The 23,285-nt window shown below is 37.2% G+C and overlaps 1 protein-coding gene across 3 annotated transcripts in view; it reads right to left on the bottom strand.

Annotated features, from left to right (window-relative positions):
* Window positions 1–23,285, bottom strand: part of tpm4a (tropomyosin 4a) — a gene marked incomplete at its 3' end in the record, with an annotated part of 24,248 nt that extends 963 nt beyond the window's left edge. The window contains exons 1-9 of one of the 3 annotated variants that reach the window (XM_079808614.1): window positions 22,913–23,285; window positions 17,912–18,037; window positions 8,278–8,411; window positions 3,166–3,283; window positions 3,012–3,082; window positions 2,839–2,914; window positions 2,540–2,602; window positions 2,370–2,439; window positions 144–354 (exon numbers count right to left, since the gene is read on the bottom strand). In XM_079808614.1, coding sequence (XP_079664740.1) covers window positions 272–354; window positions 2,370–2,439; window positions 2,540–2,602; window positions 2,839–2,914; window positions 3,012–3,082; window positions 3,166–3,283; window positions 8,278–8,411; window positions 17,912–18,037; window positions 22,913–23,026 — 855 coding nt within the window. In that variant the 5' untranslated portion in view covers window positions 23,027–23,285. Of the gene's footprint in view, window positions 1–143; window positions 355–2,369; window positions 2,440–2,539; window positions 2,603–2,838; window positions 2,915–3,011; window positions 3,083–3,165; window positions 3,284–8,277; window positions 8,412–14,455; window positions 14,603–17,911; window positions 18,038–22,912 lie in introns of those variants that run through there. The other 2 variants (XM_079808615.1, XM_079808616.1) reach the window with 2 other exon arrangements.

Here is a 23,285-nt window from a genome sequence, read left to right as displayed (position 1 = left end):
AGATTTGTCAACGTATTTGAGTCAAGACGTTGCTAAGTCTAAAAAAACGAATAATAAAATGCCCTGATATTTCCATGTTTTTCATGAACGTAAGAACCCATCTTCATAATGAATCATTAACAATGAAAACAGAAGAATGAGAGTTTGAAATGAAACAAGGGTGCTTTATTGAGAATAGTGAAGACGCACTGAAGAAAATGAACTAAACATGAAGAAAGTGGCAAGAAATTTGAGATAGCAGGAGAAGCAACAGAGCGGGACAGAGATGGATCTACAGGGAGGTCATGTCATTGAGAGCATGGTCCAGCTCCTCAGAGATGGCTTTATACTTCAGCTTCTGAGCATAGAGTTCATCTGAAGATCGGCGGGAAAAGCAGGAAAGCGAAGGATGAGAAGCAGCAATGGACAGAAACCAAATGAAAAAGAGAAGACAAGAAGTTAATGGATGTATGAAGGCTAAACAATGCGCTCATAGAGGTGACCATTTATAAGCAAATCAACAATGACTGTAAAATTTCCATCCAGCCAAAAGAAGATATGCTCCCTAGTTACTTTTACTAGTCACATATGCTACTTTATTAAGCAAATGCAGAGTTCGGCCTCGTAAAGAGCTGACCGGCGCTGTAGGAAACAGACATACTTCATTTCTCTTGGGACAGAAGCAAAACCGGGCTTGTTTAAAATATACTGAGTTGAATATATCATCTTCCAGTAAAGGGTTCAAGCATTTGAAACATGAGCCTGCTGGAACTCTGATGAAATGGCTCTAAAACAATATGGTGTTGTGTGTTTCAAAGATTTTATGGCTTTATATAGACTGGGAGGATGACCCGCCTGTGACCTGTAAAACCCCATCCACTCAGGACTTTTCGATGTGTGGCGCTTCACCACTGCTCATTTCTGAAGGTGAAAAGTTCATTTAGCCGCTTCCTTACCTTCATAAAAATAGTTTAGTCTGTAGTGTTGCATAAATTACCTTTTTGAAAAACTACACCATAGGTTACTAAGAAAAAATAGCTAAGTATATTAGATCTATTTAAGAAGAAATGATCTTTTAAATGATTTTCAGTATCAAAGTATGTCTTTTCTATTAGGATGACAGCATCAAAGTCGAAGACAAAAATCCATGTATTGAATGAATGATGATTCATGATTCAGCAAACTAGTTTGAACCAGTTAATTCCATCAGAACAAAGCCCCAAACGAATCAAATCTAGTTTTGGAGCTAGTTTGTGTCATCTGAATGAAGTGATTCACTAAAATGAACTCTCAAAACCAATCAAATCTAGTTTTTGAACCAGTTCATTCCATCAGAACGAAGCAATTCTCTAAAATGATCCACCCAAACCAATCAAATCTAGTTTTGGAGCTAGTTTGTGTCATCTGAATGAAGTGATTCACTAAAATTAACTCTCCAAACGAATCAAATCTAGTTTTGGAGCTAGTTTGTGTCATCTGAATGAAGTGATTCACTAAAATGAACTCTCAAAACCAATCAAATCTAGTTTTTGAACCAGTTCATTCCATCAGAACGAAGCAATTCTCTAAAATTATCCACCCAGACCAATCAAATCTAGTTTTGGAGCTAGTTTGTGTCATCTGAAAGAAGTGATTCACTAAAATAAACTCTCAAAACCAATCAAATCTAGTTTTGGAGCTAGTTTGTGTCATCTGAATGAAGTGATTCACTAAAATGAACTCTCAAAACCAATCAAATCTAGTTTTTGAACCAGTTCATTCCATCAGAACGAAGCAATTCTCTAAAATTATCCACCCAGACCAATCAAATCTAGTTTTGGAGCTAGTTTGTGTCATCTGAAAGAAGTGATTCACTAAAATAAACTCTCAAAACCAATCAAATCTAGTTTTTGAACCAGTTCATTCCATCAGAACAAAGCAATTCTCTAAAATTATCCACCCAAACCAATCAAATCTAGTTTTGGAGCTAGTTTGTGTGATCTGAATGAAGTGATTCACTAAAATTAACTCTCCAAACGAATCAAATCTAGTTTTGGAGCTAGTTTGTGTCATCTGAATGAAGTGATTCACTAAAATTAACTCTCCAAACGAATCAAATCTAGTTTTGGAGCTAGTTTGTGTCATCTGAATGAAGTGATTCACTAAAAGGAACTCTCCAAACGAATCAAATCTAGTTTTTGAACTAGTTTGTGTCATCTGAATGAAGTGATTCACTAAAATGAACTCTCAAAACCAATCAAATCTAGTTTTTGAACCAGTTCATTCCATCAGAATGAAGCAATTCTCTAAAATTATCCACCCAGACCGATCAAATCTAGTTTTGAAGCTAGTTTGTGTGATCTGAATGAAGTGATTCACTAAAAGGAACTCTCTAATGAATGTGTTCATACCTTCGAGGTCATCGATAGATTTCTCCAGTTTGGTCACAGATCTCTCGGCAAACTCTGCACGGGTCTCAGCCTGATAAACACAATAAGGAAGTTGAAGGAGTTGAAAAAGCCATTGGGTTTGAGAAAGGGCAGCTTATCTTTGACCTTGTCTCATTTATGGACTTCTTTACCTCCTTCAGCTTGTCACTAAGGACTTTGATTTCCTCTTCATACTTGTCTTCTTTTTCTGAGTACTGAAACATGCAAACAAAGACAGATACAGCAAATCCATTCCACTTTCTGCCAACACTGAATAAACTTCGTATCGCTCTCAGCGCTGTTGTGTTGTGAGAACCGTGTCTTAAGCCCATAAATTACCATGTTTCAGTTCCAAGGCGATTATCAGGCTCTGAAGTTGAGTGATGATTATTATAGAGCTCTGAAATTGTGATTATGAATATAAACAGATAAAAGATAGATGTCGACTTACTTTCTCTGCCTGAGCCTCTAGGGATTTAAGGTTGTTGGTAACGTTTTTCAATTCCTCCTCCAAATCACTAGCTTTGCTGGAGGTATTTGAGCAGAAAACAATGTTTTAACTCATCAAGCAACAAACATTCACATTTTTAGTCCATTTAAAGTGTGAGAATAGGTGGACAATACCATTCAGCAACTTCGGCTCTCTCCTCGGCTCGCTCCAGCTCACCCTCGAGGATCACCAGTTTACGGGCCACCTGTAGCAAAGATGGCGTTCAAACGAAGAGCTTCAAATGTCAAACATCTGGAAGTGGTGTTCCTCTAGGCGCTTGTACCTCACCTCTTCGTATTTGCGGTCGGCCTCCTCTGCGATGTGTTTGGCCTCTTTCAGCTGCATCTCCTGGATCTCCATCTTCTCTTCGTCCTTCATGGCGCGGTTCTCAATTACCTTCATGCCTCTGGAGGTGAAACAAGAGGTTAGGACTGCATCCCAAATCCCATACTTCCCTACTATGTAGTGGGCGGAAAACAGTATGTGACATGAGTAGTATGTCCGAATTCACAGTACTAAAGTACCCGGATGACCTACTACTTCTGGCGAGATTCTGAAGTGTGCATTCGATGGACACTTTACTATCCCATGAGGTCACAGGAGAGGATTGTGACTGGCAGTGAAGCGACACAACTGACGCTGGTAGGTCACATGATAATGAAAACATGGCGAATGTAGTACGTCCAGATTACATTCATACTATTTTCAGCTAGTTTGTGTCATCTGAATGAAGTGATTCACTAAAATGAACTAGCCAAACGAATCAAATCCAGTTTTTGAACCAGTTCAATATCAATATTTTTGAACAAGTTCACTGAAATGAACCATTTGAGTGAAGTAATTCACTACAACAAATCATAAATATCAATATATCATCTCAAAATACCCCACTGATCATTTTTAAAAACATGTAAAAAATTGTCACTTTTTAAGGGTGAGCAAAAGCATGGCGTTTTTGTGTTTCTATTTAAATGCAAATGAGCTGCTGCTCATGGGGCGGAGTTTCGAGAACAGCAGCTTAGTTAGCAGCTCTGATAACCTCATGCAGACAGGCAATGAAACGGTTCAGTCTTTTATGTTCAAACTGGATTTGGGCAATGATGGAGAGACTCAAGAAGAGTTGACAACATGTAGAATGCAACAGGATGTTTATGAATGGTTAGTTGATGAATTTATGTAGTTGATGTTGAGTTAAAGGGTTAGTTCACCCAAAAATGAAAATTCTGTCATTAATTACTCACCCTCATGTCGTTTGACACCCGTAAGACCTCCGTTCATCTTCGGAACACAAATGAAGATATTTTTGTTGAAAGCTGATGGCTGAGAAAGGCCTCAGATAGGCCTCCATTGGCATTCAGTACATTTACACTCCCAAGACCCATAAAAGGCACTTAAAACGTCGTTACAAAGTCCATCTCACCACAGTGGCTCTACAATAATTTTACGAAGCGATGACAATAGTTTTTGTGCGCAAAAAAAAATCTAAATAACACCTTTATCCAACTTGTTCTTGTCTTCCGTGTGTGCCTCCACGACGCATGCGCGAGAATATGACGCAGATCCGGCGTTCGGGAATCCATGAAATGCGCACTTTAGCCCCATTTTGAGAACTACGCCGAGACCTAAAGCACGATCAATGTAGAATCCAACAGCTTAGATACGCGCGTCTTCCTCTGCTTGTAAACAAATCGCTTCTGGATCATGTGTCCGAACACCGAATCTGCTTCATATTCTCGCGCATGCGTCGTGGAGGCACACACGGAAGACAAGAACAAGTTGGATAAAGGTGTTAATTTAATTTTTTTTTTTCGCACAAAAACTATTGTCGTCGCATCGTAAAATTATTGTAGAGCCACTGTGGTGAGATGGACTTTGTAACGATGTTTTAAGTGCCTTTTATGGGTCTTGGGAGTGTAAATGTACTGAATGCCAATGGAGGCCTATCTGAAGCCTTTCTCAGCCATCAGCTTTCAACAAAAATATCTTCACAAGGTCTTACGGGTGTCGAACGACATGAGGGTGAGTAATTATTGACATAATTTTCATTTTTGGGTGAACTAACCCTTTAACTATCTTCAAGTCATCGATTAGCATATTCGGTCATGATAATCTCACCCCCTTTGTTGCGTGTTCCTGGGTTTATGTAAATTTCAGGGTTAGTGATGTCACTAACCCGGGATGAAGCTTGTGTAGTCCCTACCAGTCGTTTGTTGTCGCAATGATACAGTGAGATGCGAGCCATATATGGAAAGTGTCCAGGAGGCATACTATAAGGTTTTGCCAGAAAGAAACCATATGATTCAGTCAAAATACTGAGCTCGGCCGTTACTCTGTGCGTTCCTGTGAGTGTGTGCGAGCCGTCAGCAGGCGGTGGCGCTCATGCTTACTATAACTTGCACTGTTGTCATGCTACCCAGGATAAGCACACCATTTTGAGAAATCAGGCTCAATAGAAACAAACGCGACTCTTGTCTTTTCTATAAGGTATATTATAAGAAATAATACTAATAATAAAAACCTCCTGAGGTGAATGTTGTGGACCGGTTGTCATGACAACATTGCGGCTCGGAGTGTGCGCTCACAGGAACGGCCGAGCTCAGTATTTTGAATGAATAATATCGTTTCTTTCTGGCAAAACCTTATAGTGTGCCTCCTGAACACTTTCCATTTATGATGAGCGTCTCACTGTATCATTACGTGTTACTTTTGTATCATTTTTGTAATGTTTTAGCCTGGTCGCTATTCACTGCCATTATATGGAGGAGTGCGTGCAGGACAATTTAAAATTTCTGCTTTTGAGGTCTGAAAAAGATAGAAGGACAAAGGGCACTGGAACAACAGCAGGGCAAGGCCGTAACCATGTCTTGAACATTGCGGGGGGAGCAATTTTGTTATTTTTATAAAGCATAAAGAACGAAATTCTAGGTCTAATTCTAGTTGGGAAATAATCATTTTGGGACTATTTGCAAATAATATTTGGATTAATTTGCGTCAAATATATTATTAGTCCCAAGATTCTTAGTGCATAAATACATAGTAGATCCGCAGTTAACATTCAAATTCCTTTGTGGTCTGGTGGTAGAATTGTTGTAAACCGTGTCAAAGGTTACAGGTTCTAGTCCGCCCTCATATAGTTTTTTTTCTTCATTAAAATCAAAGATGTTCAATGATTGTATATTAAGAGCATGGACACGTTTGTGTGCATTTTGTTTTGTGATTTCACCGGAAAGAATAGATATCCCAATAATAACATTAAGCGATAGATTGACGCTCGTCTGTGTGAAGACTGTGAACAAGCCAAAAGAGAACGTAAACCCCGCCTACTTTGATTTGATTGGCCATCTCAATCATTTTGACATTGACGAGCGCCATTAGACCCGAGGCAGACCAGACTAAATATGTAACTTTTAAAACTTTTGGTCATCCTAACATACTGTTATCACTGTAAAAACATGAATGGAGCGTAGGAGAGCAGTGCAATAATTTCAAATATGGGGGGGACAATTTGGCCTTTTCTAATTATTGGGGGGGAACGTGTCATTTTCATTTCAGGGTGAACTATCCCTTTAACTAAAGTTTAAAAAGTGAAATCCTAATCAACCACCCCTTTAATAGACACAGGTGAATCGCTGTCATTTAGGAATGAGATTATATGTGTTTGAATCGAGATCGCGATATTTTAAAGATTAATCGTACAACTCTAGATGAAATGAACTCATTTGAAGGGTCATGAAACCCCCCTCTTTCAGCTGAAGTCCAAATGATGATCTTTACAACAGAACTGAATCAACACTGAACTGATATAAGCTGAACAACAGCTGAAATGCATCAAATTCCTGTTATAAAGCTGCTTTGAAACAATCTGAATTGTATAAAGTGCTATATAAATAAAGGTAATATATAAATCACTGATTCTTGAGACAAGGGATAAAACCTGTCCCACACACAAAAGCCCTATTTATGTTAAAAAGTAAGAATGTCAACACAATAAAAATACTTAAAAAGTTACATCTAAGGGAAATTTGTATACTTGGAAACGCATGTAATTTAACCTGTCCTCAGCATAAGGTCACAATGTAAAACTGTCAAACAAAGTGTTTAAAAATGCAACAAATTAAAAAATACACAGTTACATTAAAAAGCGGAGATCTTTAAGATATCAAACAATACAACAAGTAAATATTGAATTATATTTTCCATTAAAAAATAGCTATAAAGGTTGTGTCAACTCCGTCAGGATTTTTTATGATTCTGAATAAATCAGGCAGTGTCATGGGCAGCTTTAACTCTGAGGAGCATTTGCTATTTCCTGCTCATTGTGGATCTCACAATAGGACACATAGTCCTGGAAGTTATAGATTTTTTTATATTTTAAAGAAACAATATTGAAGTCTCTGCAGTCACAGCTTTAACACGTCAACTCTGTATCGCAGTGTACAAGTTTTTGTAAATAGTTGTGGGATAAATCTTGCCATTTTGATATGTTTATTAATGCAGCTACAACTGAGGAAAAAAATTCAATAGCTCCACTGTACAACACGTGGTTAAAGTGGAAAAACATTCAATTTTGTATCAGATTTTATGTCTGATAGTTGAGAAATGCTCTCAAAAAGTCTGTATAATGCATATGGGGAATTCTTCTAATGCTGTTTCATGATTATATTTACATATACTGTATATTTGGCCTCAGCTCAACCTTTGTCAAATCAGTATTTTACACCGTCAGGTGAAGGTTAATTTTCAAAGAAATGTATTATTCTTTTTCAATTTATTGTGTAAAAATGTTAAAACATCAATGGAACTACATGATATTATGTCTTAATTACCTAAGAACATTGGGTATATGTTTAATATGTTTGGAGGGAGGAGAGTTAAGGGATTTAGAAACTGGGTTTTACAAACGAAAAATAAACAAAGAATGCATTTTATGATTTCGATCCTTTACTGAACACCAGTATTACATAACTGAAGACTTTACACTGTTTTTGGATAGATTTAATTAAATTAGCATGCTTTTTAGTGTGTCTGACGGAGTTGACACAAATTAAGTTATGGACTGAATAAATATAATTTTTTAGAAAACATATTTAGAAAAAAACCTGTTCCCTTACATGGTTCATTATCTGAGACTTTTGTCTACAAAAATACCAACATTTTAATAATGTAGTGTTCGTTTTTATATTTTTACATTTTAAAACATGTTTTGTCCCTTATCTCAAGAATCAGTGAAATATGAATTCAAATAATAAAAGGTGGGGTAAGGTGTTTCCATGGGTAAAACCCTCTCCAACCACATTTCCAATGAGAAAAAGATGTGTTGGTCCACAGAAGCCATGTCGTTTGCACCCAAAGCAATTCATTCCTTCCCCCATTATTCATAAATTAATGTTTTCCACTGACCTCTCGCTCTCGTCTGCTGCTTTCTCCGCCTCTTCCAGTTTCTGCAGTGCAGTTCCCAGCCTCTCCTGAGCCCGATCCAGTTCCTCCTCCACCAGCTGAATTCTGCGGTTCAGGCCCGCCACATCACCCTCAGCCTGTTAAAGAAAAGGTCAAAGGTTACTTGTATACAATTATATCCCGACTTTTAATGCAGCAATAATATACATTTATGATATAATATAATGTTTTTTTCAGGTCTATGGGGATTCTCCCAACGATGCCATGCCATTTTCATCAGCTTTTGCATAAAGCACAATCAACTGCAAAAGAAAAAACATTTTTGCACCCTTTACGACCACCGCCACCACCCGTTGTGATTCAAACAAAGATTGGCCTCATAATGAGCACAATAGAGCCTCTGTGACATTTCTCCGTTTTAAAGAGACCTCACAGCCAAGCCGCCCACTTACTGCACTGATAATTGCAACCATAATTATGACAAATATCACACTACAGACACTCAACTGAGCGAGCACACAGTTCTCTCAGAACGCTAGGAAAATCTCGCAGCCAGGAAACCGTATCTGGGTTTAAAGAGGCATAGGGGAAAAGTCAAAGAGAGCAAATCGTCCATTTTCTAATCACATCTTTGTTTTGCAGCAGAGCTGCTGGTATTTACAAATTCCTACTGTTTTTTTAAGGTCCGGTGGAGCATTTGGAGCATGAATAGTAGTAAACAAATCATGGCTTATTTACCTCACTACTTTAAAGCTTTTTTTGTAGCTGGTTTGCTACTGGATGGCACAAAAATATATTTATTAAATGTAATATATAATAGGCCTCTGACTCTAAACTGACCTATGATTTTTTTTTCTCATAATGGTGACTTTATAACTTGTCCGAATCAACTGTCAATGTGACTTTATGTCTACAGTAGAGGTACAACTTTATATCTCACAGTGTGACTTAAAGGGATAGTTCACCCAAAAAATGAAAATTCTGTCATCATTTACTCACTTTCAAGTTGTTTCTGTCTTCTCCTGAACACAGAAGAAGATATTTTGAAGAATGTTGATAACCAGACTGTGGATAGGCCCCTGTTTTCATACTATGGAAGTCAAAGGGGCCTATCAACTGTTTCGTTACCCACATTCTTCAAACTAACTTATTTTGTGTTCAGCAAAGAATGAAGAAACTCATTCAGGTTTGGAACAACTTAAGGGTGAGTAAATGATGACAGAATTTTCATTTTTGGGTGAACTATCCCTTTAATAACTTGTTCAAACTAACTGAATGTGACTTTATATCTGGCAATTACAAGAAATAAAGTCATAATCCTGAGATATAATGTTTTGTTTCAAGCTATACGTTTCTTGTAATTGTGACTTTTTTCTCATAACTGTGACTTTATATCTCAAAATACTACTTTATGGCCCGATTTTACAGATATGGTTTAGATTAAGCCAGGATTAGGCCTTAGTTAAAATAGAACAGTTACGTAGCTTTTTTAATCGTAGCTTAGGAAAAAACATTACTGATGTATACCTGAGACAAAACAATAGTACTGACATATTTTAAGATCTGCCAGTGCCAGTTGTTTTCAGTTAAAACAGCTCAGACATGCATTTTAGTCTGAGACTAGGCTTAAAGGGTTATGTAACGGAGGCCAGCTAGTAGTTGCTGTGTGAGTAAATCTCACTCCTCTGATCTTAAGAGACGCTCTAGTGACTGACACTAGAGGTTGCAGCCTTTAGCCTCCTTGTTAGGGCGTCCGACTCTCTTGCCGGCGGATCTGGGTTCGAGTCCCGCTTAGAGCGGGCGGTTCGGACAGGAGGGGTTACATTGGTGCCATGACCCAGATGGGAGTGAGGTTTAGGGAGTTGAGTGTAATGGAGGCCAGCTAGTAGTCGCTGTGTGAGAAAACCTCCTTCCTCTGATTTCAAGAGACGTCTAGTGACTGCCGCTAGAGGTTGCAACCTTTAGCCTACTTGTTAGAGCGTCTGACTCTTAAACCGGCGGATCCGGGTTCGAGTCCCGCTTAGAGTGGGCGGTTCGGACAGGAGGGGTTACATTGGTGCCGTGACCCGGATGGGAGTGAGGTTTAGGGGGGTGAGTGTAACGGAGGCCAGCTAGTAGTCGCTGTGTGAGAAAACCTAATTCCTCTGATCTCAAGAGACGCTCTAGTGACTGACGCTAAAGGTTGCAACCTTTTTAGCCTCCTTGTTAGAGCGTCTGACTCTTATGCCGGCGGATCCGGGTTCGAGTCCCGCTTAGAGCGGGCGGTTCGAACAGGAGGGGTTACATTGGTGCCATGACCCGGAGGGAAGTGAGGTTTAGGGGGGTGAGTAGTTGCTGTGTGAGTAAACCTCACTCCTCTGATCTCAAGAGACGCTCTAGCGACTGGTGCTAGAGGTTGCAGCCTTTAGCCTCCTTGTTAGAACGTCCGACTCTCATGCCGGCAGACCCGGGTTCGAGTCCCGCTTGGGGTTACAGTTAGTTCACCCAAAAATGAAAATTCTCCCATAATTGACTCACTCTCAAGCCATCCTAGGTGTATATGACTTTCTTCTTTCAGCCACAATCGGAGTTAATTAAAAAAATATCCTGGCTCTTCCAAGCTTTATAATGGTAACTGAGATTTTAAAGCCCAAAAAAGTGCATCCATCCATCATAAACGACTCTATATACGGCTCCAGGGGTTTAATAAAGGCCTTCTGAAGCGAAGCGATGCGTTTTTGTAAGAAAAATATCCATATTACTATTAACCATGTTACTATTCACTCCCATTATAAAGATTGGAAGAGCCCAGATATTTTTTTATATAACTCTGAATATTTTGGCTTGAGGGTGAGTACATTTTTTGGGTGACTATCCCTTTAAGCCTTGTCTGTGAAACCGGTCATATATTTTGCAATGTGTGAGTTTGTATCTTGCAAATACGACTTTCCATCTCACAAAACGCCAATGAATATGCTATTCAAGATGGACATCATTAAAGAAGGGGTCAAATTAACATTTATTCACACATATTTCACCAACACATCACAGGAGTAGGAAGTTAACCCCCTTTCGAATAAAAGAGAGCCAGAGAGGGGAGGAGAAAAATGCACAGGAAATGGACACACTCCACATCCTCTCCCCTCCCAACATGCTCATTCAGTTCAGGGTCAGGATACTCCCTCATGAGCCATGCCCTTTCCTTAGTCACTTTGCTCCCTGGCTGCTTTAGATGCAAGCCATATATGGTAAAACAAGCTCTGGAGAATGCTAGTGGTGAAGTGCCAAAAAGATTTAAAGGCAGAAGAATTGCAAAGAATAGTTATCGAGAAGCGTCTAGACGCAGCCTTGAACATTTTATCGCGTACAAGACAAACCCAAACGCGCATGTGTGTGATATGAGACGCCCACATTCCCAGATCTATGGATTCCCAGGCCTATTTACACCACAGTACACTCAGATCTTGTTAGAGACCCTATGACGTCCATGACCAATTATACATTTAGGGTTGAAATGTAGGGGAATCACCTGGGACTTCAGCTGTTGACTTCCTGAGGCGCAGTACTGTTGTACGTGACATTGAGCAAACACTTGAGACGAACACTATCAATGCAATGGCCTTTATATGGGCTGATATTATGAAAATAAGGCCTATCAGATGAAAACCAACAGTGGGAATGAAGTACAGGCTCCTTTTCAATCAATACAAGTTAATATTCTAAAGAGACTTACTGGTAAAACGGTCAAAAAGACAGCTGCAGATGCAAAATCATTAGTTATTTCTAAACTAATGCAAAGAAAAGCAGAAGAACATTGGAGCGTTGTGAAGTAAGTGCACAGTTGGGTAACTAAAAGATATGCAAAAGAGATCTTGATATCATTTTTAACACCATGGGAACCTGTCGATGCAAATTTGAGGAGCATTTCATTCTCTTCCTATACTTATTCGTATGAAACTGACACATTTACAATGTCCTAATGGCCTTTGTACAGGCTTCACATATGTTCGTGGTCATGTTCTTGACTTTTAACCCCACTGTGAATTATGGCTTACATAAATTATGACCATCATGGAGAGGTCATTGGTCACGTCATGACCCAAGTCCAGCAGCATTCAGTCACACTTAGGGTGGGAAAACTCCCACTTGTGAAAGTAAAGTCAGCGAAATTTGTCTTAGAAGCATCTGACTCAATGCAAACCCCCGAAAGATAAAGAAGGGAGTTGATGTAGAAGTATGATGGGACCATGAACCTCCCTAACATTTCTCCGTCAAACGTAAAAGGCAACAGATCCTAGACAAAGACACACTATTGGCCTACAAACGCTAGAAGAACAGGACTTTTCTTAAGTAGTGCCAGCTTCCTGCATATCTGCATGGTCATTTGAGTACGGAGAGGGACCACAGGAAACTCCAATGTGGAACAAGAGACAACATCCTGACTCAGTTCCTTTGGGAGCTCAGGATGGGACATCCTTTGGGTCGTTCTTGAATGCAACAAAGTCTCATTCTGAACTTCTACGAAAGATCTGTTCATCGATTACGCAATGACAAATGAGAAGAAACAGACTGTAGGGTTCTGGCTGTATTTCCTTACAGCAGCTTGACAATTAAGTGTTTCACAAGAGATGATTGAGAAAATTGTATAAAATGGAGCATCCAAATCCTCCAAGGACTGTGGGGGAGGGTGGGCTTCTTGGTATCAAGGAAAAATGTCCTCAGATATAACATTTTGTCATGTTCTTCATCTAAATTAACTGGTTTTATTCAAAAATACTATTATATATGACCCCATTACACCAACAGATTATGTCGAAATAACTCATTACTGCAATAACTAGTTTTACTTTCCTGTTGGATGGATGGATTGGTGGTTTTATGGATGAATACATTCGATTATACCAAAGAAAGTCGGTTTTAAGAGTCAGATTACATCTAGAAATATCTCATAGATAGATAGATAGATAGATAGATAGATAGATAGATAGATAGATAGATAGATAGATAGATAGATAGATAGATAGATAGATAGATAGATAGATAGATAGACTGTTGGTTTAACTTAGAAAAAGTAAGCAGTCCAGTTGCCTTTAAAATTTGAGTTCATTGAAATTAAAAAGTTGAGTGAATGCAATGAAGGAGATTGGTTTAATCAACAGAAACTCAAAATATTATGTTATCTGAACCATATCAATTATCTAAGTTGATTTTTTTTTAAAGAAAAAGTGTATCGTTAAATCTTTAAGAATTATAAAAGCACTACCAAGGGAAATTAGAAAATACTATTGTATATATGACCCCATTACACCAACAAATTATGTTGAAATAACTCATTACAGCAATAACTAGTTTTATTTTGTTTTACTGTCCTGTTGGATGGATGGATTGGTGGTTTTATGGATGAATACATTCGATTATACCAAAGAAAGTCAGTTTTAAGAGTCAGATTACATCTAGAAATATCTCATAGATAGATAGATAGATAGATAGATAGATAGATAGATAGATAGATAGATAGATAGATAGATAGATAGATAGATAGATAGATAGATAGATAGATAGATAGATAGATAGATAGATAGATAGATGGTTTAACTTTAAAAATGTAAGCAGTCCGGTTGCCTTAAAAATTTGAGTTCATTGAAATTAAAAAATTGAGTTAATACAATGAAGGAGATTGGTTTAATCAACAGAAACTCAAAATATTATGTTATCTGAACCATATCAATTATCTAAGTTTACTTTTTTTAAAAGAAAAAGTGTATCATTAAATCTTTAAGAATTATAAAAGCACTACCAAGGGAAATTAGAAAATACTAAGTAGGTAAATAATGCAATTCTGTGGTAAACTATATTCACAAATGTAGGCCTATCAATTGTTAGTCAAAATTATGTAAATTAAAATGATTTTAAGACTAAAATAACGAAGTGGAAGTGTAATAAACTAGTATGAGAAAACAGTGAGGCCTAACAACTGCCCAAAGGCTGATTTTGGGGTCGGGCTGTCCCTTTGGACCAACGCCTTTCATTCCACAACCTCACGTCTGCATCCAGGTCTCACAGTTCACCTAAACATACAATTATAGTCTTCAGAAGAGCCCGGGAGCTTTTTATAGACCCGTTTACAGAGGGAACGCGAAGAAGAATCCGGAGAGTGTAAAGACGGTAAGTAAGAACAAAGAAATATGAAGATTTGTCTCACTTTCTCCCGGAGCTCGCGCTCATTGTCCAGCTCGCGCTGCAGAACCAAAGCTCGGTCTTCTGCGTCATCCGCCTGCTGCTGCAAAGTCTGGATCTTTCTCTTCACTGCGTCCAAAGAAGTCACACCTGTCATTTTTAGATACTTTATTATATTATATTTACAACTAGAAAACAAAACGAGCCGCGACGTTGGTCAGGAAAAAATAAACGATGTGCAAAATACAACGGAAAAAACTCAAAAAGCTATACACAAATAAATACTTCAGAATTGAAAAGTCTAGAAAATATTGTAGGGATTTTAAAAAATAACGGAATGGCGCTGTAGTTGGATGGCCAGTGTAAAGAAGAAGGGGGAAAAAAGGAGTGAAAACGACACGAAATGTGCAATCCAAATTCTTCCCAGTCCGGATCAATAGCTACAAAACGGTTCAATGAAGCAAAAAAAAGTCTTCGCAGGAGGTGACTTCTGTCTCACGGAGTCATCGGAATGTGAGGGAATGAAAGGAGGCAGAACTTCTGCAGAAAAGTTTCAATGTGACTGTGGAAAAGTGAAGTCCCGGTGACGTAATTGTGGGCGGGGCGACCACTGAGTCACAATTCAGGCTCAATTTTATGTTAATGTTAATTACTCCTTTCTCTTGTCAAAAATGTAGACAAAAACGTACTAGCTTGTCTTTATTTTTATTTGTTATTCTTTTAATCTTGACAGTTTTTTTTACGTTTTTGTTTAAAAAAAATATTTTAAAGTAGCTACTTCATGTTACACTTTTTTAAATATTTTTTTATTAACTCGAATTTCTTAATTTCAGATGTTTCAAGACTGTATTTATAGTAGCTGAGGGGTCCAATAAAAGAAAAAAGAAATACATTTTTAGTTTTCATGTCTTACACATTTATTTTTGTGTAGTTTAGCTATCATTTTAATTGAGTTACATTATTGTTATAACTAACATCTTATAAATAACTTTACATGATCTCGGGAGATTTCTGAGACCTTTTATTAAAAAAAATTTAAATAATAATAATAATTATATATATATAAATATATATACATATAAAATGTTTTTATAGAAGTAAAATGGACATATGGTTAAAAAATATATATATATATGATTGAATCAACCTGAATACATTAAGTTACATTTATGTTAATGTTAATTACTTCTTTCTCTTGTCAAAAATGTATACAAAAACGTACTCGCTTGTCTTTGTTAGTCTCATTTTTATTTATTCTTTAATCTTGACAGTTTTTTTTACGTTTTTGTTAATATTTTTTATTTTAAATATGATTTCATGTTACACTGTAAAAACATTTTTAACAGAAATGTAACTAATATTTTTTAAATTAACTCGAATTTCTTCATTTCAGATGTTTCAAGACTGTATTTACAGTAGCTGAGGGGTCAAATAAAAGAAAAAAGAAATAAAATTGTAGTTTTCATGTCTTACACATTTGTTTAGTTTAGCTATCATTTTAATTGAGTTACATTATTGTTATATAACTAACATCTTATAAATAACTTTACATCATCTCTTGGGAGATTTCTGAGACTTCTTATTCAAGAAATATATATAAATATACATTTTTTTAAAGAATTGAAATGGACATATGGTTAAAAAAAATAACTTAATATGATTGAATCAACCTGAATACATTAAGTTACATTTATGTTAATGTTAATTACCTCTTTCTCTTGTCAAAAATGTATACAAAAACATACTCGCTTGTCTTTATTAGTCCCATTTTTATTTATTCTTTTAATCTTGACAGTTTTAAATTTTTATTTTAAATATGATTTCATGTTACACTGTAAAACAATTTTAACAGAAATGTAACTAATATGTTTTAAATTAACTCGAATTTCTTCATTTCAGATGTTTCAAGACTGTATTTACAGTAGCGGAGGGGTCAAATAAAAGAAAAGAAAATTGTAGTTTTCATGTTTTACACATTTATTGTAGTTGTTTAGCTATCATTTTAATTGAGTTACATTATTGTCACATAACTAACATCTTATAAATAACTTTACATCATCTCTTGGGAGATTTCTGAGACCTCTTATTCAAGAAATATCATTTTTAAGATTCAGATGTAGAAATAGCACTTCCCTTAAAGTAACTTAATAATATTCAGGTTGATTCAATCATATTACATATATTTTTTTTAAGCATATGTCCATTTCTCTTCTTAAAAACATATACACTGCAAACATGATAATAATCATATCAATGTTTTTATCTTTTCTATTTAACTTGATTTCAATTCAAAACATTAAAATTTCAAATTCAAAGTGATGGAATATCTCTCACTGTAGGTTGTGACTTTGCCACCACTTTGATTTCACTTACAGCAATTACACACAAGTTTTCAATTACAACCCCCACAATTAAAACCTCAAATCTTGACGTTACACACCACTTCGTCTGTCACACACTTTCCTCAGAAGCGTGCCTTTGTTCTAAAGACGAGCCAGCGGTCTCAGAGCATTGATTTCATTAGTCACAGGAGTGTGGCCCTCTGTGTTTGCTTTCTCTGCATTCCTGGGATTCCTGAGCTTCTACACGGCAACCGAAGTCCTGGTCTCCCCTGCCGTTCCCCCGACTTATCACTAACAGGCCTCAAAAAATCCCTCACTCATTGGCGAACTTATCTTACCTACTACTTTGGCGTTGTGAATGCAGATGTATAATTCGTTTACAGTTTCCTCTAATGCGTGACATGTGGTCTTGTCTGGAGCACATTTTCAGGGACGCCAAAGAACTCGAAAAATGTGCTTGTATCCCCAGTTTCTACCTTAAAAGAACTAGAATATTCTACAGGAAAGAATCTTACTCATTTGTGCACTTATTGAATAAAGAAGAAGCATTTTGTGGTCAAACATGAAGAACATCCCCCCCCCCCCCCCCCCCATGCTGGAATCATTAAGGATTCACAAACAACCGATTTGCCCCTCCTAGGCTTCCTTCTCAAACTATGCACTCATTTCCTTTGAGGTCACATTGTGAGGAGTAACCTGAGCTTATCTGAGAGACGGACAGGATGGACCACTTCAGAACTATGCAGGTGTGATTACGGCAATTTTCTCACTCGTCCCGAGGCCAAACCCTCCTCACAGGTGGAACGCACTGCCCTTTGGTTCATTATTTAAACATAAAAATAACCAATTTGTGCGTTTAAACCTTCAAATTATCTCCTTAATGAGCAATGTGTTCATTTCAAGGCATTACAGAAGCGAGGAAAGATATTTGAAAAGACTCTTGTGCTGACATGTTTTATTGAGGGAAAGCTTTTTATTGCCCTATAAAGCCCCATTTGAAGCACTTTGAAATGGTGCCGTGACCCTGGAATGGACCGGCTGGGTTGAGAGTCGCCGTGACAGGAAGTGAACGCATCATAACAATGCCTGTAGAGGAATCATGTCTGAGTCTGTTTTATTGAACCCTATGCATCACTTACGTCAGCAGCTTTTTTCTCAGACAGTTCCAGTTTCTCCTGGGCGTCTTTCAGGGCCTCCGAGTACTTGTCCAGTTCATCTTCGGTTTGTTTGAGCTTTTTCTGCAAGCTGACCAGCTCATCGTCCAGCTTTATGAGGGAGAGGGAGTAAACATAGCACAATTTAGCATCATTTAAGGGAATATCCCAGATGTCCATGTAAAAATGTGTCTGGTATGTTTAGTGTTGGGGTTAATGCATTACAACTTAAGTTATGTAATCAGATTACTTTTTAAAGCTACAAGTAAAGTAACACATGTTTTTTCAAATAGGTAAAGCCAATTTTTTTCTCACTTATTGACCTTTGTACAGATTCATTTCACTTTTGGTGTCAAAGGGCCTTTAGAATTATAGAACTTTTATTTTTTCTGTTATTAAAAAACAAGCACGCTCAGCCTAGGTGAGAACGTAACATTACTTTCCATAAAAAGTAACTAAGTAATGCAATTAGTTACTTTTTTAGGGGGTAGTAATGCAATATTGTATCAAATTACTTTTAAAAGTAACTTTCCCCTGAGCATGTAATATGTAGTGTATGAGTATGTAATAATTAATATATGTAATATACTCATTCTTAATAGTAATATTAAGAATATTACCAACAGTGTTAAGGTAAAGTTACTTTGAAAAGTAATGCATTACAATATTGCGTTATTTCCTTAAAAAGTACAACACATTACTTTCCATAAAAAGTAACTAAGTAATGCAATTCGTTACTTTTTTAGGGGGTAGTAATGCAATATTGTAGCAAATTACTTTTAAAAGTAACTTTCCCCTGAGCATGTAATATGTATATGAGTATGTAATAATTCATATATGTAATATACTCAATCTTAATAGTAATATTAAGAATATTACCAACAGTGTTGGGTAAAGTTACTTTGAAAAGTAGTGCATTACAATACCGCGATATTTCCTTAAAAAGTATAACACATTACTTTCCATAAAAAGTAACTAAGTAATGCAATTAGTTACTTTTTTTTAGGCTGTAGTAACGCAAAGTTTCTTTCCCCTAAGTATAAACTATATTATAAACAGTATTGGGGAAAGTTACTTTGAAAAGTATTGCATTACAATATTGTATCGCATTACAACTAATTGCATTACTCAGTTACTTTTTAAGAAAAGTAATGTGTTATGTTACTTTTGCCTTACGTTTTCTCACCTGGGCTGGGCTTGCTTGTTTGTTATTTAATAATATCAAAAAAAGTTATATTTTTGGCAAATATAAAGGCCCTTTCACACCGAAAGTGACATGAATAAGCCTCTCAAGTTGAAAGAAATGCAAATTCACGCCTGCCCAGTAGAGGGCGCGGTTAAAAAAACAACCTCTATAATATTATCTCTCATAATATTATCAACCAATTTATCACAAAAAAATGTGTACATTTTAAGAAATGAATAGATATGAAAAATGGTGGTCACCCACGTTTTATTACACGGCTCTGTGGAATACTTGATTCTGATTGGTCAATCGTGCATTCCGCGGTATGTTATAGTTTTTGAGCCCGTAAGTTACAACTTCAAACCACGACTCACGACTTTGTAGCGTTCCAGGCAAAGTCCCGCCTGAATCGTGTGGTAGTTAGATGTAAACAAAGCATGGCGGACCGTATGAGGCTAAATTTACAATAATTTCTATCGCCAAAGGTGCTTATTTGAGGGAAACGGAGTGGAAAAAAATTGTGAATACGGCAAGATAAGCTGTTATACCTTTTATTTAACGTTAATTGTATATTTGTTTCATAAACACCGCATCCGTACGGGGCTGTCATTGTTGTTTCACGAGCTATGTGACGTCAGATCTCGTAACTGGGAGTACATCAAACTAGTACGAGTTCACGGGTGCGAAGTCACGGGTTTGACTGCCGTTCCAGTGCACTTTCACGGGTAGAAGGTTGGAAAAACACGGGTTACGGGTTGCCTGGATCCCAGATAACAACCGCCAAAGTGAATAACACAGCGCTCATAACACTTCGAGTTATCTTGACCGGTAATACTTCTATGCTTAACGTGTCACTCCGCTGTCGTTGACTGTCTGCCGCCATCTTGTGACTGAAAAACACTGAACCACCACCACGGGTTACGGCCGGAACTTTACTCTATAACGTTTTAAATATGGATATTTTTTTTACACAAACGCATCGATTCACTTCAGAAGGCCTTTATTAACCATCCAGAGCCATGTGGAGCACGTTATTTGACGGACAGATGCAGTTTTATGGACTTCACAAACAGAACAACAATCACTGTCATTATAAAGCTTGGATTAGTCAGGACTTTTTAATTATAACTCAGATTTTATTCGTCTGAGGGTGAGTAAATCATAATAATTTTCATTTTGGGGTGAACTATCCCTTTCAGCATTAATTTCAACATATATGGTAAAAACACTTCTTTTCAGCAATAGATATAGGTTTAAAGGGATAGTTCACCCAAAAATGAAAATTAGCCCATGATTTACTCACCCTCAAGTCATTCGAGGTGTATATTAAAAATGTCCTGGCCCTTCCAAGCTTTATAATTGCAGTAATAGTTGCTCTGTTTTTGAAGTCCATAAAAAAATACATCTGTCCGTCGAATAACGTGCTCCATGCGGCTCTGCTGTGTTAATAAAGGCCTTCTGAAGCGAATCAATGCGTTTGTTTGAGAAAAATATCCATATTTAAAACTATATCAAATAAAGTTCCAGCCGATCGCATTCCGTGGAAAAGTGTTGAAAGTGCCTTTCCGCAATTCAAGATGCGTACGTGACGTCATGACGAGCGGACCTGGTCGCGTTAGTCTTTCGATCGGCAGAGCCACTTTCAACACTTTTTCCATAAATTGAATACGGAAGACGGTCAGCTGATATTTTACTTGATATAGTTTTAAATGTGGATATTTTTCTTATACAAACAGATCGACTCACTCAGAAGGCCTTTATTAACACTCAAGAGCCGCGTGAAGCACATTATTCGACGGACAGATGCATTTTTTATGGACTTCAAAAACAGAGCAACTATTACTGCCATTATAAAGCTTGGATTAGCCAGAACTTTTTAAATACAACTCTGATTGTATTCGTCTGAAAGGAGAATGTCATATACAGCTAGGATGACTTTTGGTTGAACTATCCCTTTAATGTAGTTTGGAACTGTTTTTCTTCGCTGAAGCTTTGCGTAAGAGCTAATAAAATATTTAAACTCAAGACAATATTTCGTGTCTAATTTACTTGCCGTGTAATAAGCGGGATAATGTACATCCAGCCGGTTGTTATCGCAGAATAAACCCCTTCAGAGTGACGCAAGACCCCTACGCGACGGGGTCCTGATCACTCAGTCGGGGTTTATTCTGTGATAACAACCGGCTGGATGTACATTATCCCTTACATAATATCATAAGCCTGTCCTAGTGGACATAATATTATCCCTCATAATATTACCAACCATTTTATCACAAAATAATGTGTTAATTTTAAGAAATTAACAGATCAAAAATGGTTTTGGTCACCCACGTTATATCATAGGCCTGTCCTAGTGGACATCAGATAACTAATTTTAGCCTGAGGTAAGCTGTCATATGGCAGTAAGTGAGATAAACACTCACAAACACTTTGCTATCTAAGGCTATCGGTTTGACTGGGTTCTTGAGTTGAAGAGAGGATCTGTTAATCTACAGGGATTCCAGACAGCCTGACCTCTCTTGTCCATTTATAACCTTAGGTGTTCTGAATGGTGGAAGACATACTGATGGATTGACTTATAGCCAATTTTCATTTACTAAGGTATCTGTCTATTTGCAATATGTTTTCCAAGTGTGTACTTAAAGGAACACTCCACTTTTTTTGACAACAGGCTAATTTTCCGTCTCCCCTAGAGTTAAACAGTTGAGTTTTACCGTTTTTGAATCCATTCAGCCGATCTCCGGGTCTGGCGGTAGCACTTTTAGCATAGCTTAGCATAGATCATTGAATCTGATTAGACCGTTAGCATCTCGCTCAAAAAAATGACTAAAGAGTTTCGATATTTTTCCTATTTAAAACTCAACTCTTCTGTAGTTACATCGTGTTATGCAGGAATGAGAGTATAGTTCCTAGCCATATCGGCCTAGAAAATCTTGGTCTTGGTACATGATGTAACTACAGAAGAGTTGAGTTTTAAATAGGAAAAATATCGAAACTCTTTAGTCATTTTTTTGACCGAGATGCTAACGTTCTAATCAGATTCAATGATCTATGCTAAGCTATGCTAAAAGTGCTACCGCCAGACCCGGAGATCGGCTGAATGGATTCGAAAACGGTAAAACTCAACAGTTTAACTCTAGGGGAATTGGGAAATTAGCTATTTTCAAAAAAATAGTGGCGTGTTCCTTTAAGCACACAAACCTATTGCTCAATAAAACTAATATATTTATATAATATTAGAAAAATTACCCAAATTCACAATCTTTTACAGTTTATTATTTACGATTAATGTTAAATTATAAATAATGTACGTTGTTACTTAAACTAAATGCAAACATTTAATGTTAAAAATGAATTAGTACATGCAAGCTTAATAAATGGCGTATTGTTCATCGTTACACTGTGAAAAATTATATACCGGTAATCAATCATTTATGCCAACGTGTTTTTACATTGCTTTAACTTTTTTTATAAGTTATACAAGATCCAACTCATTTTTAAGTCAATTGAATGTAATTTAAGTTGAAATGACTTAAACATCCAAGTTGATTGTACTTAAAAAATTTAAGGCAGCAACTTTTTGATAGGATTCCTACATAATTGTGCAAAATAAGTAGCCAGTGCTGTGAAAGACCCAGAATTGCAGCTCAAATGCATACTTGGTTTTCAAGTATGAGGTCTTGGCAAACTTCTCCTTCATTACAATCGTCGAGTCCAGCCTTGACAGATACTGCTGCCAACACTTTTGCTAGGACTTTTTCAGTTTCATTTCATTCCTACCGGAATCTGTGGATTCTTACCTGCTTGCATTTCTCCTCAGCAGCTTTCTGTTCGGTCTCGGCCTGCTCAGCCCGGTCGATGGCGTTCTCCTTGTCCAGTTTGAGCATCTGCATCTTCTTCTTGATGGCCTCCATGATTGCAGGTTGATCTAGAGTCTGGGTCGAATGTGAAATTCAAGGGAGCTACGAACGAAGCGCAGTTCTTGGTCCTTCAGCCGAAATTGTGGTGGGACTAATGGAAGCAAAGAGATTTAGGAGAGGAGAAGAATGCAGCTGATTCTGCCTACAACCCAGAGCTGCCAGCAATGCTGGATCGCTCTACATAACCCAAGCGAAGTCTAAAACACCCCCTCACTCCCCCCACCCTTCTCTCTATCTAACCACTTGTGAGAAG

The sequence above is a fragment of the Gobio gobio genome (genome assembly GCF_949357685.1).
Source record: "Gobio gobio genome assembly, chromosome: 24".
Lineage (NCBI taxonomy): Eukaryota > Metazoa > Chordata > Actinopteri > Cypriniformes > Gobionidae > Gobio > Gobio gobio.
Note: the sequence above shows the minus strand (reverse complement) of the source record. Positions and strands in the feature narration are given on the sequence as shown.